This window comes from Grampus griseus (genome assembly GCF_964374135.1).
Source record: "Grampus griseus genome assembly, chromosome: 14".
NCBI lineage: Eukaryota > Metazoa > Chordata > Mammalia > Artiodactyla > Delphinidae > Grampus > Grampus griseus.
The window spans coordinates 38,584,870-38,604,393 of record NC_139008.1 but is presented as its reverse complement, the minus strand read 5'-3'; the positions used below and the strand labels follow the sequence as shown (position 1 = coordinate 38,604,393).

General features: G+C 51.8%; 1 protein-coding gene across 1 annotated transcript in view; it reads right to left on the bottom strand.

Annotated features, from left to right (window-relative positions):
- LOC309833129 (lipase maturation factor 1) overlaps window positions 1-19,524 on the bottom strand; it is a 36,148-nt gene that overhangs the window by 14,160 nt on the left and 2,464 nt on the right. The window contains exons 2-3 of the mRNA XM_082671284.1: window positions 3,898-3,963; window positions 935-1,102 (exon numbers count right to left, since the gene is read on the bottom strand). Of these exons, the coding sequence (XP_082527410.1) occupies window positions 935-1,102; window positions 3,898-3,963 (234 nt within the window). The remainder of the gene's footprint in view (window positions 1-934; window positions 1,103-3,897; window positions 3,964-19,524) is intronic.

Sequence of the window (19,524 nt, the reverse complement as noted above, 5' to 3'; positions counted from 1 at the left end):
CAACTAAGAAGTCCGCGTGCCACAACTAAGAGTCCGCATGCCACAACTAAGAGTCCGCAAGCCACAACTAAGAAGTCCGCATGCCGTGACTTAGAAGCCTGCATGCCGCAACTAAAAGATCCCGCATGCTGCAACTAAGACCTGGTACAGCCAAAATAAACAAATAAATAAATATTAAACAAAACAAAACACAACTGCCTCCAGAAAAAAACAGAGACTCTGCCTGTCTGGCAGCCACAAAAGGGTTGTCAGTGTCCACAAAGACCACCCCCCCTCCCCCTGGGCCAGGCAGTGATGTAGGAGAACCAACTCTGTCTTGTCTACGAGGGTGAGAGTAAAACCTGGAGCAGAATCAGACAAGGCCAGTGTGGATGGAAAACCACAAACTTCACTCACTGACAACATGAAAAACCCAAACAAAATGGTACCAAGTTATACCCACTAACATGTTACAGTATACACAGCACGACTGAGTTGATTTATCCTAGCAAGGTAAAATTGGTTCCATTTTAGCAGTGGTAATGTAATTCATGCCAACAAATTAAGGGCAAAAAAGTGATCTTCTCACAACTGGTGGAGAAAAAACCATTTGCTAAACTTCGACACCCATTCATGACTAAAAGTACCCCAAACAAAACCCATAGAACTTCCTAGTAAAGAAGAAACAAGAGAACTTGGTAGATATGGCCACAATAAACAACCAACCAAGCAAGCCACAGGTGGCTCCCCCAGGTGTGGGATACCCGACTCCTGCTGCTGCCGCACCCATCATCTGGGGCGGCACAGCACACGGCCCCCTGGACACCGAGGATCAGAAAGATGGAGGCAAAACTAGCAGAGCAACGAATACGCTGTAGGTCAAACCTCCATAAACGAGGTGAACAGGACGTGAAAATTTCAGGTTTTCCTTGGGAACTGACAAGCGGCTGCTCACCTGGAACAGGATCTGTAGGGCCCCATGGAGGATGCACATCTGCCGTCCGAGGAAGACGAAGAAGGGCACCACGAGCTCCAGGAAGTGGTTGCTGAGGGTCTCGAAGCGGTGGAACCACCATGGGGAGTGGTGCAGGAAGTAGGCCATGGGGTTGGGCACCGGCTGCGTCTGTGGGATGAAAGGAGGCCCGTGAGCTGTGCCTGGAGGTGGGGACCTGCCCTCCCTGGCCCTGCTCTGTGGTGCCCGCTGGTGGCCTTTTGGGGAAGTGGGGTGCATGGGGCCGCCCTGGCCGGGAGAGGTGCGGGGAAGACCGGCAGCGTGGCCCACCCTCCAGCAGCTCACACGTCACCAGGATGGGGAATGGTGGGGAGCCATGGGTCCCGACCTTCTCTATTCGCCTGGCTTCCTGTAATTCTGACACTGACCCCTTCAAGGGGACCCTGAGGGCCCTGGTAACGCAGGAGCTCAGATGCTGGGGAAGAGTCTGTGGTCAGAGCCCTGAGCAGCATGGGCACCGGCATGCCCCCCGCGAGGGGACAGGGCACAGGTGCAGAGGCAGGACCGTAGGATGCTCACACATGGTGGATTTCCTCTTGGAGGACAGTGGAGGCTGGGGGAGAGGGTCCTGGCCCCACGTGTGTGTTCCTGGGAACAGCCTCCACACGTGTGCGGGGTGGGAGGGCATAGCAGGTCCCCGAGGCCCACTTGTTGACTCAGCCGTGGTGCTGGCCGCCTAGGGCCCAGCTGATGGGCCCTGCGCCTCCAACCACAGGCCCTGTCCTCCCCGCTCACGCGGCCGTCCATGCTCAAAAGGGCCAGCTGTGCTGACACTGTGTGGGGTTGGGGTGGCCCCGGTGTGGACATCCAGCATCGGTGATGGGTACTGTGTGCAGGTGGCCCTCCATGCTGAGCTGGCTGGGGTGGGACACCAGGCCGCGGCAGCCCCAGACCCGGTGGACCCGCAGCACCCACCATAAGGCTAACTGTGCCTCTGCCGTCTGTGGAGAGTGAGTCCGTGAAGGGCGCCGCGTCTGCTGTGAGGACAGGGTCACTCCTTTCCACTCGCACCCACGTGGGTGTGGACACGTGGGCTGTCGTACTCGCTGGGCTGTAACCACCCTGAGCGTCTCCCTGTTATCCGGCTCTAAAGATGCTCAGGGTCACCTGAGCCCCTTCCTGCTCCAGCCCGGGGGCAGCCGCTTCTCCAGGAGCCTGGTCCCTCTAGGTGGAGACGGGTGTTAGAAACCCGGTCTGGGCATTGCTGTCTCCCTGCCCCGCATTCCTGCTGGCCTGGCTCATAAAACTGCGTTTAACTGTTTTCCCACTCTGTCTTGGTTGCAGAGGTTCCCCCCTTGTGAACGTGGAGGGCGGATCAGACACAGAGAGGCAGCCCCTTTGGGGAAGGGCGTGCAGGGCTGGGGGGTGGGGGGCTCAGTGGGGGCAGGGCCCTGGGGAGACACGCGGTTGGGGGAGCAGAACTGTCGGGGCCCTTTCTGCTCAAAGGCCTGCGTTTCCTGACGCCAGATTCACCACATGACGGTTAACGCCTGAGTGGAATGAAACCACCATAGTCCTAAAACTGGAGATATTCTGGTGGTTAGCAGCAATTTCACTAACAACACAAAAAGGCAGCATCAAATCAGTTCCAAATGTTTCAGCTTTTTTAAACAACAGAGCGTTTCCTGGATACGGTGTGTACACGCATGTGTATGCGACTGTATGTGGATGTGTGCACGTGAGAGCGAGGCTGCCGGAAGGCGCCGTGGCCCCTGGACAGGTGCGTGCTGTGGATGGGCCACACCGTGGGCAGCACTGGGAACGGTGACGGAGCACAGGAGCAGCCCCTCTGCCACATCTCAGGACCCAGCTCAGGAGGCGGCCCAGCCTCGGGCAGCAGAGGGACATGTGACCCTGCACGCTCTTCAGGGCTGAAGGCCCCACGTTACCTACAGCCACAGTCAGCTGGGGGGAGCGAGGCCTCAAGGGGAGCCACCCCCGCCTGCCCCCGACGTTGCCTCTCATCAACACAGGTTACGCCCACCAGACAGAGGGAAAGGGGAGCCTGGGATCCCCTGCACTGCCCCCCGCCAGAGGCAGGCGGGATGTGTGCCCACTGCATCCACTGCATGCCCACCAGCCGTTCCAGGTGGGAGGCGAGCCAGCTAGACCTTCCTTCTCTGTTCCCACCCCTTCACAGACCAGCTGAGGTTCCCCACCCACCGGGGGACCTTCTTCGCTCCCCTGGGGCTGAGAGGGCCTGGCTGGCAGCCAGCAGGGAACGCAGACTCAGAGCTGAAGCACTCCTGAAGGCTCTCCTGTTCGTCCCCCTGCCCCCCTCACCGACCCCCAGTCCTGGAGACGCCCAGGCGGAAGAGCCAGGCACCAGTGGGTTGGGACCCCAGTGGCCAGGGATGGGTGGGGTCTCCTGCCCATGAGACCTTTGGCCCTTGTTTTGCCCCTCCTGGGATTTCTGCTGGGCTGAGTCCCCAGACCTCCACCCTTGACCCAGAAGTGGCCGACACAGCCAAGTGGATGAGGCAGGCAAGGGGCAGGGCTGCCTGGTGCTGATGTGACGAGGTGGTTGAGGCAGTTGTCGGGGTGCAGCGTTGGCCTCCTCGCTCCGGCTCCCGGCGGGTTTAGGACACAGGTAGGAGAGAAGTGTCTGCAAGGGGCCCTCCTTCCCGCAGGGCCTCTCCAGGAGCCTAAGTGAGATCCCAGGAGGGAGGAGACTGCTGCCCGCTGCCCCGGGGAAGGAAACGAGGAAGACATCCTGCTTGACAGGTGGTGCCCCAGACCCAGCAGGAACGCAGGGCCCCACGTGAGGAAAACAGGTAGTGACAGGCACGCGGGGCAAATGTGGATGAGCTGACACCACGCCGCCAAACACCCTCGGGGTGATTCACAGGGAAACGATCCCAGCCTGCACCTGTGCCCCCACATCGCCGCACAGCCGCACCGCTCACCTCGTAGTGGAAGTCCATGCAGGTGAGGTTCCGCCAGCACTGGTCCCCCCGGATCTTGATCAGGCCCTGCCGAGGAGACAGAGAGGAATGTGAGCCACCTCCGGATGGACCTGTGGGAGTGACGGACCTCATGTGATGCCTGAAGCGACATGAAAGGGAAAATCTGAACGAAGTCCAGGAAAGACATGTTTAGGGTTTCTGAGGACTAAAAGTAGCAAACACAGGGAAAAAGAAACGCTTTAAAAAAAAATTGATTGATTATTTATTTTTGGCTGTGTTGGGCCTTTGTTGCTGTGAGTGGGCTTTCTCTAGTTGTGGCGAGCAGGGGCTACTCTTCATTGTGGTGCGCGGGCTTCTCATTGTAGCGGCTTCTCTTGTTGCGGAGAACAGGCTCTAGGTGCGTGGGCTTCAGTAGTTGTGGCATGTGGGCTCAGTAGCTGTGGCTTGCGGGCTCTAGAGCGCAGGCTCAGTAGCTGTGGTGCACGGGCTTAGTTGCTCTGTGGCATGTGGGATCTTCCTGGACCAGGGCTCGAACCCGTGTCCCCCTGCATTGGCAGGCGGATTCTTAATCACTGCGCCACCAGGGAAATCCCACTCTTTCCTTTTTATAAAATCAGTTCCTCCTGTGTTTCTTTAAAACCCAGCTTTTAGACTCTGAGCATCACCATAGTAATGCACCTGTGAGGCTTTAGAAAAGGGCAAATTCGCAAAGCATATGAGCACAACCTGACTTAGACGCCAAGGAAGACGTGGGAGGGACGATGTCCCAACTGCTAAGGTGATGATGATTCAGGACCTCTGGTGGCCTCAGTGAGAATATCCACCCACCACAGCATGCAGGAGACCCTGTGCTTAGGCCACAGTACAAGGGAGAACCCGGTACTCAGGCCACAGCACATGGGAGACCCCAGTGCTCAGGCCACAGCACGTGGGAGACCCCGGTGCTCAGGCTCAGGAGGGGCTCCAGGGAACTCCTGTGCTGCCCAGTCCACCGGGACAGTGGCTGTGGAGAGAGGGCCTCCACTGTGAAGCCTCTGGGCGGGCTTGTCTGCAGCCCTGCCAGTCTCCCTGCCGGGCAGTGGCCAACATGGCCGGTCCACAGTGGCCAGGAGGACAGTCAGCTCACTGCCTGCCGCACTTGCCCTTGGGAATCACAGCTCCACGCGATCCCTTCACGGTCAGAAGCAAACTGCTCACCAACGGGAGTAAAACTGTTGCTGGATGCACAGATTCAGCCCTAACGTCTGTCTCACATGACAGCTGGTCTGGAAGGTGAGAAACTGTGTCGCCAAGAAAGCAGCCTGGATGGCGGCCTGGCTCTCTTGGCTGGTGGTCTCTGCAGCTGCAGCTGCTCGGGGGCGAGTCTCCTCAGCCCATCCTCGCATCTGCCCAGCCTGTCCTGGGCACCCTTCCTCACTGGAGCCAACCCACCATGGACTTCAATCACGTCTGCAAAACAGCCTGGCAGCCACGTCGAACTGGGGTTTGGTTGAATACCTGGGGTGGCAGCCCAGCCAGACTCGCACATAAAACTGACCTTCCCATAGGGGAAGAACTTTGGGGCAGTTGAGGGCTCTAAGCCGGGGGCAGGACAGTGTGAGTCGACAGGTCCTCTGACGGCCACACTGCCAGCAAGGCAGGATGGCTGCCCAGGGTGTAAGACTGCCCACCCTGGACTTGCCTGGACCGTGGAGCCCACAGGATGGGCCGAGGGGGCAGCTGACACCTGGCCTGAGCCCCTGTGGGTGGCACAGACGCAGCGACACCCGAAGGAGCAGGGACAAGAAACAACAAGGAAGCTAGAGCCCACGTGGCGGCCATGCTGGCAGCTTCCACAGTGAGACTGAGTGACCGTGTCCTGGCAGAGCACATGGGCCAGGCATGAGCTAGCTGTGCGGCCCAGCAGAGAGTTTACAAATATGTCCCACAGAGGGCACAATACTCAGCTGTCCTGGGTGCCGTTCACACCCGGTGGCTGTTCCGTACCCACCTCTCTGGGGCCTGGCGCCCTGCAGTGGGGCCAATCCCATGTCAGGGGAGCTTGTGTAGCGGACGTGGAGCCGCACTCCGAGGACCCGCCTGCTCTGTCTACAGACTCACAGAACTAGTTACCTTGAGAGGCGGTTAGTCAAGTCTCTGGAAACTGGGTTTGCTTAGATCACAGAAGTGCCGGAGACAACTTCCAGTGTGAACTCTGCCATATATGGTCGCATCTGTACAGAAACAGAAAGCCTATCGTGTCCTGCCGGCGCGGATGAACCGCTGGTTTCTGTGGCAACGTGCCTGCTCGTTCGGCTGGAAAACACAGCCACTGTCACACTTCACTCCCCGTGAGTGCAGGCTCTGCTCCCTACATCCCTTGGAATCCAAGAGGCACTCTTTGGAGATTCAAACCAGGCAAAGAAGAAAAAAAACAAAATAATTAAAATGTCATTCAAATTCTAAGCTGGTATGAGACACTTAAAAATCTGAAACATTCTTTTGGGAGTGGAGGATAATTATATTCCTCCCCATCTATTGATTTCTCTCTACAATGCAGATGTCAGATTTTCCACGGATTTTTTTTTCTTCCAGAGTAAGTGTCAAAGGAACAAAGCCTTCTTTGAGCCTTTTTCAGCCCAAAATTAATTCCAAAAAAATGGCACAGACAGACCAGTAACACACCGAGTGACCTCCAGCTGTCCATACAACCTCTGCTCTCCCTGGGGAAAGGGTGAGTGCCAGGATGCTAGAATATTCTGGGGCGACCGAGGAGACCTCAGGCCTTATGGGCAGCGGGTGGGGGCAGGTGCCCGGGGGATGAACAGGGGCTTCTCTCTAAAGCTCACGGGTCCAAGAACATGCTCCTTAAAATCTCCCATTTGGAAATGGGAAAAAGCAAGGCCTTTTGCCACAGAAAGAACATCAATTTCTGTGACGCTGCACAAGTCCCATCACACCTAACTGGGTGGGGGGCTCTCAGGCCTGCAGCTGGGGGAGGGGAGACAGCCCTCGGGTCCGAGCCAGCACCGAGAGCTCCCTCGGCAGTGCCCCCATTTTGCACGTACACTGCACCCCGTTCTCTCACCGTCAGAGTCTGTCTCTCTGGAAATCCTTTTCTCCATCTGCAGACACGGGTGATCAGTCCTACACCTGCTCCTTTCCCACAAAGGAGAAGCATCATCAACCTGGGTTTGTAGGTACGGGAAGAGGGGCTGTTCCCTCCCTGGAGCAGGCCTGCTGGTCTGGGCCGTGCTCACAGCCACGGGGGGTGGGGGTCGGGACGCCTCGGTTCTGCTCAGACCCGGCAGCACTCTGCATCTCCCCTGGGAGCTGAGCTGGACCCACGGGACCCCACATGCTCTGTGAGCAGGTGGACGACCGCAGCGTGAGGCTCATGGCTTAGCGCCCAGATCTCACCTGAGTGTGCACAGGCTGGCCTGGGGTCTCTCGGGACTGACCTGTCTCCACATCTGAAGGGGCCCCAGACTACACAGGGTTTCCACCCAGCCCCTTCTCTCCAGGTCTGGGGCAGTGTCTACACTTTCAGACTCCAGGGTATGATTAGATGGAAATCCACCCTCTGAATTTACCAGTGCACTGCATCAGCTACAGGGGAACCTCTGAGCCGAATGTGCAGGGAGAGAGAGAAATCGTGGATGCTGTTGGTGGGGGGTCTTGTTGTGCCCCCTCCCTGAACCCTGAGAGCTTGTGAAAACTGCCCAGACCTGCAGGGTCTGTGGAGCGGGTGGAGGGGACAGTCTCGGGTCCTCACAGCTACTGCAGGGCTGGGTATGACCGTCCTCCCGCCGAGGCTGGTTTGAGACAAGTGGCAGAGAGACAGCACAAAGAGGGCACTGAGCCACTGGGCAGGGGGCTGATGTGAGGGGCGTGCAGCTGGGCAGAGGTCAGAGCCCGTGGACGGCGCTCCCCAGAGGTTCCCAGGACGCCTCCACCGACGGCACCATGGGAAGGAGGGCAGAGCAGCCCACACTGATGCAATAAAGCAAATTAGAATAACCGCTCTCATTTTGGAGTGGTGATCCCAGGACCTGGCAGGCTCGTCAAGGAAGTGGCAGTGATACCCGCTTGACTTGGTCTTGGGGGTGAGTCACATTCCAATGTTTATTTCATTATGTTAATAAGATTTTACTGTAGGAACTGACTCCCAGAGAGGCCCCGACCTGAAGGCTCTTTCCTACCGAGCTCCTGCTCTTATTTACTAACGGGTCTGGTGTCTTGTCTCGCTCGCTCACCTTTCAGCGCCGCTGCTGCCACTGTGGGGCCGGAGCATCTCTGGGACCCCAAACGGCAACGCGGAAACTGCTTCAGATGACCTGCTTCACCCACTCAGAGCAGTCCTGGGCCTCCAGCCTCCAGGGAAAGTGCACAGACCCAAGTGCAGACTTGCTGGGTTCCAGGAATCCTCCTTCTCCAGCCAGCGAGGGAAGCGGGAGCTGTGGGCCCAGCGCAGATGCTACAGCAGTGACAGCGTTGCTCGGAGGAGGACACAGAGGGCCGTCACCACACCTGGAATCGCTGCCAGCAAGCTCAGGCAGAAATGTGTGCCGTCTGGATGGAAAGGGGCGTGGCTCACTCCCGATGGCGGGTTCTGGGGTGAGGCCCAAGGGCTGCAGTAAGCTGTGACCCCCTAATCTCCAAGGTCTGTGGCTTTAATGGGGTTGCATCTCACAGGGATCCTTGCGTGAAAAAGCAAACTCACACGGATTCTTAAGTCAAAGGGTTGAGCTACAATTCACATGAAACAGAACGCACACAGATGAAATGTCCAGTTCAATGTGTCTGACAATTGTACACAATCAGGAATCCACCCAAAACACGACACAGGTTTCCATCCCACAGAACATTCTTCGTGACCACTTTCCAGGCAATTCCACACGCACTGGCCAGGGGGCCACCTCCGCCTCCGCCTGCCCCCAGGGACTTTGGGTCTGTCTGCATCACTGCCTCGGGGGGTTGGTTCCCTCTCCCAGCTGAGCGCTGTCCCTTGTGTGGATGCACCACAGGCTGCCCATCCGTCGATGGACACTGGGCTGGTGCCTAGGTCTGCGGTCATGATGAGCAGGGCTGCTGTAGACATGTGTGGACAGGTCTTCTTTCCCGGCAGCGGAAGGTGGGCTCACAGGCGGGGCCATGTCTTGCCTTGTAGGAAACCGGCCTACAGCTGCTGAGCAAGGCTGCACCACCGCACCCCCTACGAGCCAAGTGACGCTCCCACCAGGAATCCCATGGCCCACAGACCCTCCGACCTGGGGCGCTGCTAGTGCTTTACACCCAGCCCCTCCTGGGTGCAAAATGCCGCTGCACAGTTTTCACGTCCTCGTCGCCGTTCCCATCCCTTCGAGGGTGAAGTATGTTCAGGTCCTGCACCCACCTTCCTACTGTGATCTGCAGGTTCCGAATGTTAGATTTCAGCTGGACTTGTACACTGCAGGTGTTTCCCAGGCGGGGCTTGCCTATTCATTTTCGTAATGGTGTATTTTGAAGATGGAGAAATTTAATATCAGTGAAGTATAATTTATCAATATTTTTCTTTAATGGTTAGTGCTTTTTGTGCCCTGTCCAAGAAATCTCTGTGTACCCCAAGGTAACTGTCTATGCTATCTTCAAAAAATTTTATGATTCTACCTTTTATGTTTGTTAAAAAAAATTATTTTTTCTTGCCCCACTGATTTGGCTTATTGCCTTGGTTGAAAATAAATCAACTGCATCTGTGTGGGTCTGTTTCTGGGAGATATTCTTTTATGTTTTCTTCTAAGAACTTTTTGGTTTTGCTTTTATGTTTAGGTCCATGATTTACTTCAAATTAGAGTTTGGTACAGATGAAAGAGTACTCAAAGCTCATTTTACTCTTCTATACAGATTTCCAATTATTTTAGCACTATTTGTAAAAAATGATTTTCATTTTCCCATTGACTTGACTTGGTACCTTGGGTGAATATCAGCTGACAGCAGAGGTGTGGGACTATCTCTGGACTCTCTTCTCTTCTACTGATCTATTTTTCCAGTTTAGATCAATACCATACTTCAGTTTCATTCATTCATTCATTTATTTATTTTTTTGTGGTACGCGGGCCTCTCACTGTTGTGGCCTCTCCCGTTGTGGAGCACAGGCTCCGGGCTGTGCGCAGGCTCAGCAGCCATGGCTCACGGGCCTAGCCGCTCTGTGGCATGTGGGATCTTCCTGGACCGGGGCACAAACCCGTGTCCCCTGCATCGGCAGGCGGACTCTCAACCACTGCGCCACCAGGGAAGCCCAGTTTTATTTACTTATTTTTAATATTTATTTGGTTGCACAGGTCTTACTTGTGGCAGGTGGGCTCTTCAGTTGTGGCTCGCCAGATCCTTAGTTGAGGCACGCAGGCTCCTTAGTTGTAGCATGTGGGATCTAGTTCCCTGACCAGGGATTGAACCAGGGCCCCCTGCATTGGGAGCACGGAGTTTTATCCACTGGACCACCAGGGAAGTCCCCATACTTCAGTTTTAAATTAAGCTCTAAAATCAGGAAGTATAAGTCCTCCAACTTTGTTCTTTTTCAAATTTCTTTTTATTTCTATGTAAGTTTTAGAATCAACATGTCACTTTTCCCAAAAAGCCCACTGGGAATTTTACAGGAATTACCTTGAGTCTACATATAAACCTGGGCGAAAAACGATGTATTTATTTATTTATGGCTGTGTTGGGTCTTTGTTGCTGTGCACGGGCCTTCTCTGCCTGTGGCGAGCAGGGGCTACTCTTCGTTGCTGCGCAGGCTCTAGGCACGCGGGCTTCAGTAGTTGTGGCACATGGGCTCAGTAGTTGTGGCTCGCGGGCTCTAGAGAGCAGGCTCAGTAGTTGTGGCACGCTGGCTTAGTTGCTCTGTGGCATGCGGGATCTTCCCAGACCAGGGCTCGAACCCGTGTCCCCTGCATTGGCAGGTGGATTCTTAACCACTGCGTCACCAGGGAAGTCCCCTCTAATGACTTTGTAATAGTACATGATGTACAGTTTATTTTTCACATTGACCTTGTATCCTGCAACCTTGCTAAATTAATGTATTCACTTTAGTAGTTGCTTTTTAAGATTCCACTGGGTTTTGTACATGTACAACCATGTCTGTGAATAAGTTTCATTTCTTTTTTGGGAATCTTTATGGCTTTCTTTTTCTTGTTTTATTGCACTAGGACTTCCAATACAGTGATGAAGAGCAGCAGCAAAAACAGACAACAGGCCTGTTTCTAATCACACATGAATGCTCTCATTCTATCACCACTGAGGAAGCCCCGTCTAACACGCCCTTGAGTGGGTACTGCATTGTATCGTGTACTTTTTACATCTGTTGAGGAGAAAAAAATCATTCTTCAGTTTTATTCTGTTGTATAGTGAATTTCATTAGTTGATTTTCAAATATTAAACCAATCTTGCATTCCTGAGATAAACCATGCCTCTTTTATTGCCGAGTTTGGTTTGCCAATATTTTGCTAAGGGTTTCTGTGTCTTTGTGAGGGACACTGGTTTCTATTTTCCTTTTTGTCCTGTCCTCATCAGGTTTTGGTATCACTCTTATGCTGGTCACAGAAAACAATTTGGGAAGTGTCCCTGCCTCTGCTATTTTCCAAGAGTTTGTGTAGGATTGCTATTATTTCCTCTTTAAATGTTTGATTTCACTGGTGTTTCAAATGTTTTATTTCAAATGTTTGATTTCACTGTGCCTACTTTCTTTCTGGAATGGTTTTTGATTACAGATTCAATTTATTTACCAGATATGGAGCCCTTTCGATTTCCTGTTTCCTTCTGTCTCAGTTTTGGTAAGCTGCACTTGTCAAGGAATTTCTCCATTTCACTTATGTTGTCAAATTTATTGGCCCGAAGCTTTCATAATATTCCAGGTGACTTTACGGCAGGATCTCAGACAAAACTGCCAGTTAGGTGAAGACAGTGTTTTCTCATGGTGTCCTTCAATCACAGCATGGCTGTGGCTCCTGGCCCTGCTGAATTCTGACCCCGAAACGGTAGGTCCTGTGGGCCTCTATTTTCTCCATCTTAGATATAGCTTTTTTTTGTGTTAACAAGACAGGGACAGTCTGCACACAAGGAGCATCGGGGCCCCATGGGGTGTGCAGCAGGTGTGAGCACAGAGCTGTGGGCAGCACAGGTGGTTAGCAACCAAGCCCCTTCTGAATAGCGAGAAGGGACTTGAGGCCGCTGTCTGCAGCCTGCGGGTTACATGGCGGTTGCCCAGGTACGGACAGGAAAGCACATCCTCGTGCCGTCTCTGAGGGCCCAGAGGCTCCTCTTCATGCCCAGGTTCTCCAGAGCCTCCTTTTATGTTGCATCCCCTCCATTTCACATAAAAACAACCTGCTCCAAGGAATTCCCTGGTGGTCCAGTGGTTAGGACTTGGTGCTTTCACTGCTGAGGGCCTGGGTTCAGTCCCTGGTTGGGGAGCTAAAATCCCACAAGCTGCATGGAGCAGCCAAAAAAAAAAAAAAAAGTGAAAATGACCTGCCCCAGCCATAGCCAAGATGCAAATCTCAATGAAAACTGCTGATTTTAGCTGCAATTCTGCTCAATGAAAAGGTACAGTATTAAGTTTTCTTTTTTTTAAAACATCTTTATTGGAGTATAACTGCTTTACTATGGTGTGTTAGTTTCTGCTTTATAACAAAGTGAATCAGCTATACATATACGTATATCCCCATATCTCCTCCCTCTTGCATCTCCCTCCCACCCTTCCTATCCCACCCCTCTAGGTGGTCACAAAGTACCGAGCTGATCTTCCTGTGCTATGCGGCTGCTTCCCACTAGCTATCTATTTTACATTTGGTAGTGTATATATGTCCATGCCACTCTCTCACTTCGTCCCAGCTTACCCTTCCCCATCCCCATGTCCTCAAGTCCATTCTCTACGTCTGCATCTTTATTCCTGTCCTGCCCCTAGGTTCTTCAGAACCATTTTTTTTCCTTTAGATTCCATATATATGTGTTAGCATACGGTATTTGTTTTTCTCTTTCTGACTTACTTCACTCTGTATGACAGACTCTAGGTCCATCCACCTCACTACAAATAACTCAATTTTGTTCCTTTTAATGGCTGAGTAATATTCCATTGTATATATGTGCCACATCTTCTGTGTCCATTCATCTGTGGATGAGCACTTAGGTTGCTTCCATGTCCTGGCTATTGTAAATAGAGCTGCAATGAACATTGTGGTACATGACTCTTTTTGAATTATGGTTTTCTCAGGGTATATGCCCAGTAGTGGGATTGCTGGGTTGTATGGTAGTTCTATATTTAGTTTTTTAAGGAACCTCCATACTGTTCTCCATAGTGGCTGTATCAATTTACATTCCCACCAACAGTGCAAGAGGGTTCCCTTTTCTCCACACCCTCTCCAGCATTTATTGTTTGTAGATTTCTTGATGATGGCCATTCTGACTGGCGTGAGGTGATACCTCATTGTAGTTCTGATTTGCATTTCTCTAATGATTAGTGATGTTGAGCATCCTTTCATGTGTTTGTTGGCAGTCTGTATATCTTCTTTGGAGAAATGTCTATTTAGGTCTTCTGCCCATTTTTGGACTGGGTTTTTTTTTTTTTTTATATTGAGCTGCATGAGCTGCTTGTAAATTTTGGAGATGAATCCTTTGTCTGTTGCTTCGTTTGCAAATATTTTCTCCCATTCTGAGGGTTGTCTTTTTGTCTGGTTTATGGTTTCCTTTGCTGTGCAAAAGCTTTGACGTTTCATTAGGTCCCATTTGTTTATTTTTGTTTTTATTTCCATTTCTCTAGGAGGTGGGTCAAAAGAATCTTGCTGTGATTTATGTCATACTGTTCCGCCTATGTTTTCCTCTACGAGTTTTATAGTGTCTGGCCTTACATTTAGGTCTTTAATCCATTTTGAGTTTATTTTTGTGTATGGTGTTAGGGAGTGTTCTAATTTCATTCTTTTACATGTACCTGTCCCGTTTTCCCAGCACCACTTATTGAAGAGGCTGTCTTTTCTCTGTTGTATATTCTTGCCTCCTTTATCAAAAATAAGGTGACCATATGTGCATGGGTTTATCTCTGGGCTTTCTATCCTGTTCCATTGATCTATATTTCTGTTTTTGTGCCAGTACCATACTGTCTTGATTACCGTAGCTTTGTAGTATAGTCTGAAGTCAGGGAGCCTGATTCCTCCAGCTCCTTTTTTCGTTCTCAAGATTGCTTTGGCTATTCGGGGTCTTTTGTGTTTCCACACAAATTGTGAAATTTTTTGTTCTAGTTCTGTGAAAAATGCCAGTGGTAGTTTGTTAGGTATTGCATTGAATCTGTAGATTGCTTTGGGTAGTAGAGTCATTTTCACAATGTTGATTCTTCCAATCCAAGAACATGGTATATCTCTCCATCTATTTGTATCATCTTTAATTTCTTTCATCAGTGTCTTATAATTTTCTGCATACAGGTCTTTTGTCTCCTTAGGTAGGTTTATTCCTAGGTATTTTATTCTTTTTGTTGCAATGGTAAATGGGAGTGTTTCCTTAATTTCTCTTTCAGGTTTTTCATCATTAGTGTATAGGAATGCAAGAGATTTCTGTGCATTAATTTTGTATCCTGCTACTTTACCATATTCATTGATTAGCTCTAGTAGTTTTCTGGTAGCGTCTTTAGGATTCTCTATGTATAGTATCATGTCATCTTAGGGAATTAAGTTCTTAACTCAAAATGTGAAGCAATAAAATAAAAACAATTTAGTATCAGGAGAAAGGTAGTAAAAGACATTGGAAGAACTGTAGAGAGAATATACAGGAAAATAAAAGCCACGCTAACAGCCTAGTTAATGCAAGTGGAAGCAGCCGTCCAGGAGACAGTTACCCCCACCACCCCCAGACATCCAGCAGCAGGACGGGTCCCCCCACCCCCGCTCCAGACATCCAGTAGCAGGACAGCCTTCCCCACCCACCTAGACATCCAGCAGCCGGACTGGTTTACCCACTCCAGACATCCAGCAGCAGGATGGGTTCCCCCCACTGCCAGACATTTAGCAGCAGGACAGGTTCCTACTTCCCTTGTTTGATGACTCTGAACATCCGGGCACCGCCTCTTCTCACTGCCACTCTCCCCGTGGGCCCAGGACACCCCTGTGAGGCAGCCCTCACACCAAGCAAGCCTCCTATGGGAAGAGGGAGATGCCAGCCACTGCCACCCGACGGCCACGTGTACACATCCCCGGGGGCCAGGCTGCAGGGGGGGGGAGGTGCAGAAAAGAGACAGGTTTCATTGTTCGACTTCCCGGGGGTCAGACTGACCCAACTGGTATCCCCTTGGCGTTGTCCAGGTATGAGAACTCCCAGTAGCACGGATACTGGCTCAGTTTCCAGAATGTCAGCCATCGAGTGAGCACGGTTCTCGGGCCCAGCACGGGCTGGAACCATTGAGGACGCCCGTGTGGAACATCCCCGCCCACTCCCCATGGAATAAACACAGGGACCAGGAGCCAAGGGCTCTGGCTTCCACGACAGGTGTTTAACATGGTCCAGCTGAAAACTTCGGCCAGTATGAACTCAGCTACAAAAACAGATTGAGATAAAAGTGAAAAAAATTTTTTTAAATGGTTTTTTGTTTGTTTACTTATTTATTTTTTGGCTTGTTGGGTCTTCGTTGCTGTGCGCCGGCTTTCTCTAGTTGCGGTGAGTGGGGGCTACTCTTCATTGCAGCGCGAGGGCTTCTCATTGCGGTGACTTCTCTTGTTGTGGAGCACAGGCTCTAGGCGCGCGGGCTTCAGTAGTTGTGGCTCTGGGACTCTAGAGCACAGGCTCACTAGTTGTGGCACACGGGCTTAGTTGCTCTGCGGCATGTGGGATCTTCCCAGACCAGGGTTCAAACCCGTGTCCCCTGCATTGGCAGGTGGATTCTTAACCAGTGTGCCACCAGGGAAGTCCAAAAGTGAAAACCTTTATCTTTAAAGCATAATTAAAGGGCTTAACCACAGTGACTTGAACATCTACACCATCTACCATTTCCTGCAGGTGAGAGAGTCTCCACTCTTTGCTCTGAGGACGGAAAAGGAAGGAGTGCATCTGGGCCTGGTCTGCCCTCTCCTGTAAGGAACTGGCAGCTCCTCGCTGCTTCGGTCTGGCCCCAGGATGCCAACGCACAGAACTGCCGCACAGCTGTGAAGCCCCAGCGTGGGACGGCCTGAATTCCAGTTCCAATCACACCAATGTGGGGTGGCCACCCTGCCCCCCCCCCCAGCCCGTGTGGCGACAGTTTGGGGCCGTCAAGTCACCTCTGTATCAGCGGGAATGAATAACGAGAACTCACGCCGCACAGGCCAGGCCCGTGGTTGGCTTGGGCAACAGGTAGGAAGCAGCGTCTCGGAGCCTGTCTCGAGCTGCAGTGCCTGGCGGGGCTGATGGTCTTTCCAGGGCTTGAAGGCATGTTGTGTCAACTGGTGCTCAGCCCAGGAAAACCCTGCTCGGATGGATGTGCACAACTCTGCTCTTTGTGGGGCTGATGGACCACCTCCCGAGGCTCCCCTTACCGTGACCTCTTGTTAGGTTGCAGGAAATGACTTATGTCCCGTCCTGAAGCTGCAGCTGAGGGGCTTGTGTGGATGTGCATGCCCGTGAAGCCTCACCCCATTGCCCCGAGAGTTCCTGCACGCCCATCAATCCCCACCCCACATCCCAGATGTGACAGAGCCTCTGGGTCTGTGGCCGCCTGCTGGCTCCGCCGATTCCAGAACCTTCACAAGGACTCACGCGGGACCCCTTCCTGGCTAGTGCTCTCAGCCACATGATGCCTGTGGGCTCGGCATTGGGTCCCTGTCCGGCTGGGTGGTTTGCCTTTGGGGGATTTGGGCCAGGCTGCCTCCATCCTCCTGCTGGTGGACTGTGGTTGGTTTCCAGTTCTTGCTGCGTGTGGATAATGCTGCCGCGAGTGTTTGTGTAAAAGGCCTCTGTGACCACGTTTCCACTTCTCCTGGGTTACGTATCGAGTGGAAACTCTGGGGGACAGGGTGGGCGTGGGGTCAACTCAGAAAGTAAATGCCAAACTGCCTCCCCAAGTGGCTGCACTGTTTTACACGCCCACAGGAGAGCACGCAGGGAGTCCCTCTTGCTCGCGCCCCTCAACATTCGTATATCGAGGCCCTGACCCCCAGTGTGGCTGCGTCTGGACCAAGGGAGTCACGCAGGGTCAAGGAGGTCATGTGGGGGGGGGGCAGCTGACCCAACAGGTGAGGACACAGTGTGAGGGTGGCATCTGCAAGCCAGGAAGAGTCCTCGCCGGGAACAGAATTGGCTGCAACACCGACCCCGGACTTCCAGCCTCCAGAACTGTGAGAAAATAAATGTGGTTTAAGCCACCTGGGCTGTGGTGTTTTGTTACAGCAACTTGAGTGAGCCAGTATTTGGTTTGGTCAGCTGCTAAGTTCTGTCCTCTTGGGGGGGTGGGACCTCAGTGTCCATCCATGTGTGTTTCGTGCAAGTGCTGGGACGGCCACGCACGTGCCTGCCGAGACCTCTCCCTTTTTCAGAGTGAACTGTCCGTTAGTGACATGCATGAGTTCTTCACATACTCCACACGGAGGTTCTGCCAGGTGTGTGTTGTGAGTGCTCCCTGCAACCTGTGGCTTGCCGTTTTTTCATGGTGTCTTTTGAAGAACCCAAGATTTTCATCGTTTTGACGTAGAGTTTACCCATTTTTTTCTCTTATGGTTAATGGTTTCTGTGCTGTAAGCAATCTTTGCCTCTCCGAGACTGCGAACGTTCTAAGTTATCTGCGAGGAGTGTCTTGGTTTTACGTTTGCGTCCACCTCGAACTGTCATGTGTGGTGTGGTGGGGGGTGGGGTCCGTGTGCCCGTGGGGATACCCAGCACTGGCGGGGGAGACACTTTTCTTTCTCAGCTGAACTGACTTGCTGTCTTGTCCAGAGGTCACTTGACCGTGACTTCAGTGTGGGACTGCTTCCAGACTGACCAACCCCGTCGATATGGCTCTTGGCCTCTCACCTCCCCTGGCGCCTCGAGGGCCACATCCTCTGGGAAGGCCTGAACCCACAAGCAGTGTGATGCCGACAACTTTGCTCTCATTCAAGACTAGGTCCTGCGCATTTCCACGCACACCTAAGACTTGGTTCGTTAATTTCTAAAAAGAAAACCCTTCTAGGATTATGTTTGGGGCTGCACGAAATCTATCGACCAGTTTGGGGACAACTGACCCTTGGCTGGTAACGAGCCTTCTGACCACAAACGTGGAAGACCTACTTGCCCAAGTCTCCTCTCAGTGACGTTTGGTGGTTTTCAGAGCACAAGTGTTGCACTTCTGTGAAAACTTCCTAAGTATTTTATGGTTGTGGATGTTAGGGGTATATTTTAAACTTTCATGTTTTTGACAGTTTTTGCCAGCTCATGGAAATACTGGCCCTGAGTCCTGCACACTGGTCGACTTCAATCCCTAGTTCTACGGCCCTTGTGATCTTCCACATACGTGATGAACAGAGATAATTTTACTTCCTCTGTTCCAATCTTCAGGGCCTTCACCACTTTTTCTTGCTTTAATGCACAAGCTAAGATCTTCAACACACTGTTGACTAGCCATGAGGAGGTTGGCCACCACTGCCCTGTTCCCAGTCTTAGAGGAAAAGTGTTCAGTCTTTCACCATTTAGTATGATGTTAGCTGTAGGTAGTTTGTATAGTTATCTTTTATCAGGTTGAAGAAGTTTCCTTCTATTTCTAGTTTGCTGAGATTTTTTTTGGTTATTGTGAATAAGTGTTTAACATTGTCTAATGCTTTTTGTACCTAGAATGAGATGAACATATCATTTGATCTCTTTCTTCCTTATATCTGGTAACTTGGTGAATTACATCTATTTATTCATGTCCTACCAGCCTTGCATTCTGGGGAAAATCCCACGTGGACTTGACACCTTTATGTACTCTGGATTCATTTGCGAATAATTCCTTGATAATTTTTGTTTGTGCTCTTGAAGAACAGTATTCTGTAACTTCCCTTTTTGAAATGTCCTTGTCTTCACCGGCCTCAGGAGAGTGAGCTGGGAAGGGTCCCCTCTCCCGTTTTCTGAATGAGTGTGTGTAGATTTGCTATCACTTCTTCCTTAAATATTTGATAAATCTCATCAGTGGAGTCGTCTGGGCCTGGAGTTTTCTGTGGGAGGTACCTTTTGTATGTTTAATGACTCAGTTTATAAAGTGATTCAGCTGTGCTGACCCTCTTGTGTCAGTGTCAGAAACCTACCTACCTCTATGTCCTCTAACTGCCCACTTCACGTGCATAAAGTTGCCCATACTACTTCTCTTTAACCTTTTATTTTGAAGAAAATCTTAGACTTCAGAAAAGCTGTAAAAATGACAAGGAGACTCTGTACACGTGTCACTACTACTTCAACCCTACTTGAGTTTCACCAGCTTCCCACTAACATCCTGGCTGACGGCTCCTTAGACTTTAATTAAGGTATGACTTGGATACCTGAGATGCTGGTCAGAAGCTGTGCAGAACGTCCCACAGTTGGGGCATGTCTGATGCTTCCTCATGGTTAGATCAGAGGATGCATTTTGGACAGAATTGATGCTTTGTCCTTGGAGTTGCATCCTCTGCACAGATTCCTCCCCTCTGTGCCCTGGCCGCTGCCTCCAGCAGG